Source organism: Populus euphratica, unplaced genomic scaffold, assembly GCF_000495115.2.
Source record: "Populus euphratica unplaced genomic scaffold, PopEup_1.0 scaffold79.1, whole genome shotgun sequence".
Taxonomy (NCBI): Eukaryota; Viridiplantae; Streptophyta; class Magnoliopsida; order Malpighiales; family Salicaceae; genus Populus; species Populus euphratica.
In genome coordinates this window covers 270,458-281,179 of record NW_011499959.1, presented here as the reverse complement: position 1 = coordinate 281,179, position 10,722 = coordinate 270,458, and the positions used below count along the sequence as shown (strand labels likewise).

Genomic DNA, 10,722 nt, shown 5'->3' with positions numbered 1-10,722 from the left:
TCAAATTCGGGATTCATTAACAAACTAAATTAAACAAAAAAAATTATTAAAAGTAAAAAAGCAAAAAAAAAAGCAAAAAAAACCCATAAAGGCATAAAAAAACAAAAACAAAAAAATAAAAATGAATATATATATATATATATAATAATAATAATAATAATAATAATATATACAAGTATGATTAAAAGGTGTGGGGAAGCTACAAAGCTTCTTTCCCCACGAAGAAAAAAAAATAATGAAGAAAAAATATCTGAATTAACTGGGTTAATCCTTCAAGCCAGATTAACCCCGTCAAACCTTAGATTCACGTCATGAAAGTTTGATAACTAAATAGAAAAAAAAAATGACGAGTTAACCTATAATTAACTGGGTTAACCTGTCAAACTTGAGATACATGTCATGAAAGTCTGATAATTTAATAGAAAGAAATTTAACATTAATAAACTAAACTAAATGAAAAAAATTAATTAAAAATAAAAAAAGCAAAAGAAATGAAATTCCTGGTTAACTCGTCAAACTCGAGATTTATTAACAAACTAAATTAAATAAAAAAATTTATTAAAAGGAAAAAAAGAGAAAAAAACCCATAAAGGCATAAAAAACCAAAAAAACAGAAAAATAAAAATAAAAAAAATATTATAATATAATATAGTAATTTCGGTTTCCAGTAATTATGGTTTCCAGTAACCATAATATTAGGTGGCGACTTCTTAAATAATATTGTTTTTCATTAAATAATAGGATTCTAAAAATTTATTTTTTTCAAAGATAAATTTTTAAGGTCGCCACCATATCGAGTGCGATAAAATGTTAATAAATTTTTTTTATAATAATAAATTAATAATCAAGATAATATAAAAAGAAAATAAATGGACATGAAAGAAAAGATAAGAAAAAACGGTTTTAAGTTAATGTTCGCCATGCATGCATCTACTTTTTGTAATTTAACAGCCAGGTAAACAATGTGTACGACTTTGAATTGGCTTCAGATTAATAATGTTTTAAAAATGTTCTGGAAAAAAATTAATATTTTGTATTATATTTTTTAAAATTAATTGTTTTTAATATTTTTAAATTTTTTAATATACTAATATCAAAAATATTTTTTTAAAATAAAAAAATATTATTTTAATATATTTTTAAATAAAAAAGGGTAAAAAACTAATATCACCACAATAACAGTCACAATCACCATCACAGCAGATGTCCGAATCTAATGTTCCCAATGCTATAGCTAGGAGTCAAAGTATCTACATCAATTCTCTGGATATAAGCATCCTAAATTCTAAATCTCTCGTGTAATTCATTGAAAAACTCAAAAACAAACTAGCTAAAATGGCATCTACAAAACCTTGCCAGAACAAGGTTCAAGACAAGGTTGCTATCCTAACGGGAGGTGCAAGTGGCATAGGCGAGGCCACCGTGCTTGCCTTTGCTGAAAAGGGCCAAGAGCTTGCAGAATCCATCGGAACTAACAGATCCACTTACATCCATTGTGATGTAACTGATGAAAACCAAGTCATATCCCTTGTGGAATCCACTGTTCAACTTTATTGTCACCTTGATGTAATATTCTGCAATGCTGGCATTGCAAGCTTTGGTAAGCAAAATGTTCTTGACTTCGGTTGAAAGTGTTTGTTTAAAAATATATAAAAATAAAAAAATTATTTTTCACATCAATACATTAAAACAATTTAACAATATAAAAATAAATTTAATTTTAAATAAAAAATTTCAAAAAATATAGTTTGCGCTCCGTAACCTATCGGATAAGTTCATGATATCATGACCAGTCAAAACACTGTAACCACCTTCCCTTATGATAGATAAAATCAAAAGTCCATAACATGGTGTTGATGAACTGTAAAGTTCAACTGGCATTGCAGAATAGATGGCAAGAAAGGCGAGATCTTGCATAATTGTAGGTATTTCTTCTGTAGTAACTAGTAATAATACTTGCCAAGAAGTTTTTGATGGAGTTTCCGTCCTCTAGGATCCTGGGGTATCCCTCCATGTATAGTTTAATGTTGAGAAGACACTGGCTTTTATGTACCTTTCCTTCTGTATTCTACCTGAGGTAGAAGTTTTATGCCAGCCAAAATTTCTGGCGTTTAAGCTTTGTGCCAGTGTTTGTTTGCTTCATCCTAACAAGATTTAGTTCCATCAGCTTCTTTTTTTTTTTTGGCATATATATATATATATACACGTTTAAATTTTGAATTTCTAAAAGCTAGTGAGTGTTTGTTTTATTATTATAAATTACTTTTCAAATTCTTTTTCACAAAAAAATATTAAATGAATGTTTTTTCAAATATTTTTCATTTAATAATGTCAAGAATAAAAATAAATATAAAAAATCTATTTTAAAAACTACAATTAAAAATATTTTTAAAACTCGAGCGACAAACTCTTTGCAGTCAACGTGCGTGGCACAGCAGCATGCCTAAAGCACGCGGCGCGTGCCATGGTTGAAGGAGGTGTAAAGGGCAGCGTCATTTGCACATCAAGCAAAAGTCAGGTTCTCCATAAAATTAATTATAGTCCCCATAATTTAGTGTAGTTTATATATTGATTCTTAATTTGGGCCCTCCAAAGATTTTATATATATATACCTAGAATTATTGAATATTTTTAAATACTACATCGTGGGTTCACTTTTTATTTTTATAAAAATACCATAAAGATTTATAATATAAATAATAATATGTTTTCAATATAATACTAATATTTCCTTTGAAATTTATTAATTATTTTATTAATAATATTCATTATAATAAAAATAACAATATTTTTAAAATAAGTAATAATATTTAGAATCCTAAAATCTAGAAACCTTTGGTTTTGATGAAGAACCCAATAAAATTGGGTCATGATACTAGACCCATTTATCGTGGTTCTTGACGCGGACCCATTCCCCTTTGGTCCAGTGGCATGACCCAGGTGCTAGGCGTCCCTAAGTGAGACGCTGGCATAAGTCACACCCAGCGCAACTCAAGCATCATATGTGCACTAGGATGTGTCCAATGTTTAGGTAAGTAGCCGAAGCACAACGTGTACACTTGGCATGCCCAGCTCTCAGGCAGCCATCCTAAGCGCCCAAAGCTGGGCAGACCGAGTGTAAGGTGGCTGTAGCCCGTGGTGCGGCCAACAAGCATGGCCTGGCTGCCAAGTGCTTGGTGTCGACAGCGCCAATAGACACGCCACCAGCCTGATACTTGGGTCCTGCAGGCTTCAGCCTCCCCATATATCTCCACTAACAGTACAATCCACATTGCAAGCACTCAAAGTCTATAATACCCGTATTATATTGCAGAATAGTGTAATTCATAATGAATTAACTTACAATGAATATTATTATGTATTATAGTGAAACACTAATTAGTTTTAGTTAGTTATATTTATTACATAAATCACCTTTGAAAAGAGGCACGCCATAAATTTGACACATACGTTCATTATAATCTCCTTTTAAGAACTGGTGCAATATACTTTTTTTTCCCTTCATCAACAACCACAAATCTTGACTTTATAATCTATAAAAATTGGGTTTTTTATTTGAATATGATAAAAGGTAAGAGAAAAAACTCTCAAAAAGCAAGTTGGGGCTATCAATTTTTATTTCACAAGTATTTTTCTTTAGGGTTTGAACAAGCTCAACATAAAGAAAACAAAGAAGAAATTGCAGATCTAGCTAGAGTAGCGGTAATATTATAAAGAAACTAATTTTAATAAATTATATACGAGTGTAATTTGATATTTTTTTTTAAATTGAAAAATTATTTTAATCTAAAATGTAAATTATAATTTCTAAAAGAATTAAGACAAAGTTAAAAAAAAATTACTAAACTACAAGATATTCTATGTATTTTTTTTTTAAATAATTTATATGATTCATCTAATAATTTCATAAGGCGATGATAACCTCACATAAATTTGAAATAAATAAAACAATAGAGCTTAGAAAACATCCCATAAAAAGATATGAATCAACTCTAGCCAATCCGTCAAACCCGCAACTTAAATTATGAGATAATGATAACCCCACATAAAAAAAAGCAAAGAAAATCATGAAGATCAATTTCTAATAAATTCAATATCTAATGATGTATTGAAAAAGAAAATCGGTGTAAAAGAAGGATTTGAATAAAACTTTGAACCTCATGATTTTAGTCATGAGATCGGGATCATCCAACGAAAAAAAAATCAATAAATCCAATAACAAACCAACCGATGTTGAATGATGATTTTGAAGAAAAAAAATTAAAAATGAATCAAAAAATAATAATTAAAATAATAAATATTAAAATTGATATAAAAATAAAATGACAAGATATTTTTTAATTTTGGTTGGAATAGAGCGAACCCCAGGTAAAGAAAAGAGGAAAAAGAGGGAAATAAAAAAATATTATTATCTAGCCATTGACCATTGATTTACAAGCAGCACTTTAATAGACAGAACTTAACACAACGCTTTTGATGCCACTGTAGATGACTGTGTTTGGTCACCATAGGAGGCCACACCCGTTTCTTAAACATGGCAAGCCCCTTCAACATATTTGTGTGTGCGATCCACATGTCGGCATAATTATCTTGTTCATCCATCCTATTCCATTATATTTATTTTAGTTTTAATTTTAATTTATTAAAACTTAATTATTTTACATCAACGTAATCTTATGTTAATTTATCAAACTAAGCATCAGTTGCTAATCTTATGTTAATTTATCAAACTAAGCATCAACCAGTTGCTAGAATTTTCTTTCAATATTGTGAGAACCCATATCTAGGCATCCGGATTAAAATACAAAGTCAAATCCTAAATAAAACCAATATAAAAAAATTAAATGATCCAAAAAAACATAAAATCTTCTCATGACCGTACAAACTAGTCCCTTATATTAGCAAAAAAATAAGGGATTGTATATTTGTCCAAGCCTCAATAAAATATAATTTTATTTTATAAAATCAAACATTAATCACATCAAAAATCCCTATAAACAAATATAAAAAACAAGTCACCAAGACTAATTTTGGATAAACATAATATTAAAAAAAAAAAAAAGGAAAGTTGAAGAATCAAAAAAAAAAAATCAAGAGACGACCAAAATCGGATCCGCCATGACCTCTCTGTCACGTGTTAATGTAGAAGTGCAAGAAATTAGGACAAAACTAATTCCTTCAAATAGAAATAATTAATTCTTGTCGATTGTATGAAGTTTATTGCTTTAGCCTTCCAAGGTTCCAATTTTCTTATTCTCTATGTTAAGTCAGGGTAACTTTGATCTCCTGGGAAACAATTTCCTACTTCTTGACTTTTTAGTCACTAACAAAATCCCAGCCAGTCCTCATCCTAATAACACCCATAGATTTGCAGAATTCGACGCCATGTCTCTCTCTACTTACTGCTGCTGCTGTTTCTTTTTATTTTTTTTATTTTAACTTTAGAGTAAATAAGGAGAAGGATAAAACCCTAGACTAGAGGGCACAAAGAAGAAGAGGAGCAAAAAGGAACACTTCTCCTCCTGGACATGATTGAAGGGATAGATAAGAGAGTGACATTTTTATGTTTGTGTAATGTGTAGACGGAATTTAGAAATCTCACTCAACAGCCGGTCACACATCAGGCCAGTTCTTCGCTTTCCTCCTCTTACTGTTTTTCTAGATTAATGTGGATATTTAGATAGTTTATATATATTATGATTAATTTTATAAGTTTTAAAATTAATAATTATATAAATTTTTAATTATTATTATATAAATAATTAAAAACTCAAATCTAAAATTATAAAGAAAATATACTTTTTAATCCATGTTCTTGCCACTTGATCATGATTGCTTTTGATTATATTTAATGATTATTTTTTTGAAATGTTTTTTATTAAAAAATATATTAATATTTTTTTATTTTTAAAATTTATTTTTAACAAATTTAAAATTTCAAAAAATACAGTTTTCACTATATTTTAAATTGATATCTTTAGACAATCTAGTATAACTTTCTTTTTATTCAAAAAATAAATGAAGTTAATTTCATTGTCAAAAAAACTTATTATGCAGAATAGAATCTGTCAAAAGAAACTTCAAAATATAAGAGGGTGTTGATTAAAAATATTTAAAAAATCATGTTTTAATACAATTAAATTTTTTTAATTACAACAACTTTAACTTTATTTTAGATTTATAAATAAAATGTTAGATTTATAAATCTAATATTTCATAAATATTAATAATAAAATGTTTTTATGTTATTTTTTTATTTTTAAATTTTTTTTAATAAATTTAAAATTTTATAAAATACAGTTTTCACTATGTTTTAGAATAATATCTTTGGATGATCTAGTATAACTCTCTTTTTTATTTAAAAAATAAATGAAGTTAATTTCGTTATCAAAAGAAACTTATTATGCAGAATAGAATCTGTCAAAAAAAAACTTCAAAAATAAAAAAACCTGTATTATATATCAGTTCCTATACTTGTGATAAATATCTTATTTATGAGGGTATCAATTAAAAATATTTTAAAAATAATATTTTAATACAATTAAAATTCTTTAATTACAACAACTTTAACTTTAATTTAGATTCATAAATAAAATGTTAGATTTATAAATCTAATATTATATGAATATTAAAAATAAAATATTTTTTTATTAATAATAAATATTTATTTATTACAACTGCTTTATTTAATATTTATAATTTTAATATTATATGAATATTAAAAATAAAATATTTTTTTTATTAAAAATAAATATTTATTTTTATAAATATAATAATATCATATATAACCAACTAATTTTTTCCGAGCATATTGAACTAAGATTGTCTCACTTTAGATTTTCCAACTCATGTTACATAAAATTAATTTTGGCAAAATGTTTTTATGCTTTTGTACACATCAATGGAATTTGAATCCAAGATCATCCTTTTTATTGCTGTTGTGTTATGAGAACGTTATTCTGAAGTTTCCTGTGTTGTCAGCTTACAGCAGAACGATTTGCGCATCACTGCTGGTTAATGGTTATTGCAGCGGTATCCATGGCGAGAATGAGAAGGTATTCATATTCTTTCTCTGAACGTACTTATAAAATTTCCATCAACAAAGATATTTTCCATCACAAAAACCATAAAAACAAACTAATGGATGATTACATTTTTTTTCTCCTTGCGGCAGAAACGAAGAATGCTTCTGGAAATCATGAATTGCATCACATATATACATAGTATCTCCACATTCACTTTGGAGTTTGCACATTTAGAACCTTAGCAGTTCATCAGAAAACTTCAGGTAAGTGTTTGCCCTGCAGGAATGACTTAAATAACATGAGTGATCTCTCAGGCTGTGAAAATGGAGCTTCATGAGATGCGCCTCTGATGGTAGCAAATGAGAGGATGTTACCATAAACCTGAGTCCAACCACCAACCTGAAAGGAAGTACGGAATCAATATTCTGATATGGTCGTTTAGAAAATGTCATTTTGCTGTCTTTTGATAAAGAATTTACCTGTTTTCCTGCAAACCAAGCTCTGTAAGGGACAGTTGTATTGAGTCCCAGCTCTTTTGCCAGTCTATGGACAAGGGTGCGGCTTCCGGTCAACGGAATCACAGAATCTTGATCTCCACTGTAAGAGCTATATACTTGTTACAACCTTGAACATTCACTAATCTTATTCGAGAACTATTTTGGTGTCCGTTTACCTGTAAATCAACACTGGAATTCCAGCCTTGATGAGTGATCCAACAATATTGATTGTTGGTATCTCTATGTTAAGCACCTCATAATCCAGAATGCTGTATTCAACAAGGTCAAAAATTTCAGTTGAAGAAAAAATAAAAAGTAATAGGCTTATAGTGAAATTCTTTTTCTCAATTCCATAGGTCCATATTTGGTTTAGGTCAAAAGATCAGTTACTTATTGATACTGTGGATGAATCAGGAATGAAATCTTTATTTGCAACATGAGAATAATTCTTGGCATGGCAATTGTAGAATATGTCAGCTAGTACAAGAGAATTACTTGCTGCAAACTTCCCATCTGCGAACTCCAATAAGCCGGGCATGGAAAGCCTTCCGCACATCTTCCCGGTTCAGATAATTCACTGTTTCATCTTCTATACAAACATCAATCCTCTCAGATACTTGCTGTCAATAGAAGGTTAGAAGCAAAAACTTTCAGGCACACTGGAGAAGAATGGAGACAAGTAAATGCAAGGCAGTTGATTTTTCTGTGAAGGCTTACCTTAGGACTTATAACCTTTGATTGTGAGAGGACTGATGGAATACAAACATCAAGGGTAACATCATATTTGTCCACAAACCTACTGGTTTCTGTGCTAACTTGTTTCATAACTAGTGAGCAAACAGATGACACCGAGTCTCTATAATATTCACTCACATATCTTGAATAGTTACAAGCAGATGTGAACATTTTGTATGTTGAATCTGAAATCAATCCGTGAGACCAGAAGTACTCAGCCCTTGAATTTAAGTCTGTAGCAAATTCTAGAACAGGATTACCGAGCTGCATTGGAAAAAAACCATGTCATGAAGAGGTCTAATCAAATGTTCAATTCTACCTGATTGTCATCAATCAACGTCAATAGAATTCAAATTCGTTCAATTCTGGAGAAGGGTTGCAATCTCTTGGTCGCACAAATATGATGCAACAGTCCTTACCGCAATTCCTTTCAAATTGACTAGCTTCTTCTTCTTGTTAATTTCAACCATGAGCTTTGCAAGTTGAGGAATATAGTGGCCTGGAAAGAATCAATGAGAAAAACAAAGGGCAGTAATGTTATAATTACTTGTTGCTTGTAGATAGACTGTAAGATATGGAAATTGATGTAATACAAGATGTAATAATACCTGCATAACTTTCCCCTGTTATAAACAAATCTTTGTTCCTGTACTGAGGGAACTTGTGGAACCAGCCTTGCAAGAACACAAGATTGTCCCTGGCTTAAGAAAACAAAAGTAAAAACACCTTTAGAAGATAGTACAAAACTTTAAAGTGCTAAATAAAGGTAATAATGATATTTCGAGTAGATTAATAATGCATCTCAACAACCTAAAGATTTTCTAAAGAACCAAGAGATCTTCCCTTTTTTTCGGTTTTATCTTTTTTGGGCTTGGCGGGGGGCAAAAAAACTGTTTTATCCCAGCATACAAATTGCATATTCAGGCTTAATTGTAGTTTCCAATAAACCATAACTTCTCGAAATGGAAAGCTTTATGCTTTTTATGTTTAAAGAGTGATAGTGGGCTACAATTTGGCTATAAAGCTTCTGTCACAGTGAGTCCAGCATCACATTGATTTGTGCCACTCAACGAAAGGAATGAGAATGATGTTTTGAAGTTGATGATCTTACCTGTTGCCTCATCATCTACTGCCACATAGGAGGAATTATCTGTAGCATAAGAGAACCCCACACCCACTGGTGTCTCCAGATACAACATATTTGCTTCTGCAATACATTTGGGCATGAAAATTTCCTGTACTCTATAATCATGTTACAGTTTACATTTTCGAGAAAGAGAAAAACACAGAGACTGTTGGTACCTCTATTCCAGCTATGCTCATTTCTGATCAGAATTCTCCCATTTGGTCTGAAAGGTCCATTTTCAGAGAATGCCCCTACTCCCAGAGAAGAACATCCAGGCCCTACAAAATACAGATATGGAACATCAATGGCAACTCAAATTTTCAAATCGAAGAACGTAACTGAATTTTCTTTCCGAACATCAATCATTTGTCATTTGATTCATTTATGTGGCCTTAAATATGAAGCAAGTTGAGTAGCTGCAAACCTCCATTCAACCAGAGAACCAAAGGCTTTGATGCTGGATCTATTTCCGCTTCAACAAAGTAATAAAAAAGAGCTCTGTGCTTGTTACCGTCCACAGTAACATAACCTGAAAATTGTTGAAAGCCCACATGGGGTTGTCCAGGAAGCCCAGCAATCTTATCAGGATGAGGTAAAGAAGACTCTACACCCATGGAAGTGCACAGCTGAACCACTAGTGCAGCCATTGCCATGGCTTTCCAAGTTTGAGAGTGCATACTTTCAGAAAGTGAAAAATGACTTGAGATAAAGTGATTCAAGAGAAAGGCCTGCTTAAATGTTGCTCAGTGGAGGACATGGAGTTGAGGGCAGGGCATTAAATAATAAATAACTAGGCTTGTTTTATATTATCATTACATCTCTAGCTTTTTCCTTGCAGGCCTGAAAATGGTGTGTTTGAAAGAGATGTGTGAGAAAGTACACAAATAACTAGAGAGAGTTGTGCCAGTGCTTGCTAGGCTGAGACTTTAGAGCTGAGTCAGCACATATGGCTGGCATTTTGAAAAGGAAAAGAGAGAATGGAATCTGTACTGCTTTTATCTATTGGATCCTTGAATTCTCTCTCAGAAATTACAGTTCTATTAATTTTGTTTTGTTTTGGCTTTTCACGAGTGCGATACCGACCAGGCAAGTAGGCATCCACAAATACCTTGTATCCTTCTATACTATTGTAAGAGGATAGGGTATGTTCCCTTAAAAAGTGGCTTTCCAGGATCACTTCCATTTTATCAGAAAATGCGTGGAACTGAAGAGTATTCATTACTTTCTCAAGAAAATCCAGAGAGAATATGGCAGCCTTCACAGTTTTGTTCTTCCAAGAAAGGGCTTGATCGATCGACCTTTCTTGAATTACAAGTACAATACTATCTAGTTTTCTAAT

At 30.8% G+C, this 10,722-nt stretch overlaps 2 protein-coding genes across 2 annotated transcripts; one reads left to right on the top strand and one right to left on the bottom strand.

Annotated features, from left to right (window-relative positions):
* The first annotated feature begins 1,335 nt into the window (after nucleotides 1–1,335).
* On the top strand, nucleotides 1,336–1,629 carry LOC105138599 ((-)-isopiperitenol/(-)-carveol dehydrogenase, mitochondrial-like). The gene has a single exon (XM_011044726.1). It carries the CDS (start codon nucleotides 1,336–1,338, stop codon nucleotides 1,627–1,629), a length of 294 nt encoding a protein of 97 aa, XP_011043028.1.
* A 5,410-nt stretch (nucleotides 1,630–7,039) lies between these two features.
* On the bottom strand, nucleotides 7,040–10,410 carry LOC105138541 (serine carboxypeptidase-like 45). The gene is made up of 10 exons (XM_011044646.1): nucleotides 9,808–10,410; nucleotides 9,560–9,661; nucleotides 9,369–9,464; nucleotides 8,866–8,958; nucleotides 8,677–8,756; nucleotides 8,240–8,521; nucleotides 8,018–8,142; nucleotides 7,699–7,791; nucleotides 7,505–7,622; nucleotides 7,040–7,424 (listed from the first exon to the last, which is right to left on the bottom strand). The coding sequence occupies exons 1-10, from the start codon at nucleotides 10,058–10,060 to the stop codon at nucleotides 7,275–7,277; spliced, it is 1,392 nt and encodes a 463-aa protein (XP_011042948.1). The 5' UTR covers nucleotides 10,061–10,410; the 3' UTR covers nucleotides 7,040–7,274.
* Between the last annotated feature and the right edge of the window lie 312 nt (nucleotides 10,411–10,722).

Excerpts from the sequence above, each read along its gene's own strand:
- LOC105138599 (XM_011044726.1), top strand. The coding sequence starts at position 1,336 with ATGGCATCTACAAAACCTTGCCAGAACAAGGTTCAAGACAAGGTTGCT.
- LOC105138541 (XM_011044646.1), bottom strand. The coding sequence starts at position 10,060 with ATGCACTCTCAAACTTGGAAAGCCATGGCAATGGCTGCACTAGTGGTT. Across the intron at positions 7,623-7,698 it reads ATTCCAGTGTTGATTTACAG|TGGAGATCAAGATTCTGTGA; the intron begins GTAAACGGACAC and ends TAGCTCTTACAG. Across the intron at positions 7,425-7,504 it reads CTTGGTTTGCAGGAAAACAG|GTTGGTGGTTGGACTCAGGT; the intron begins GTAAATTCTTTA and ends ACTTCCTTTCAG.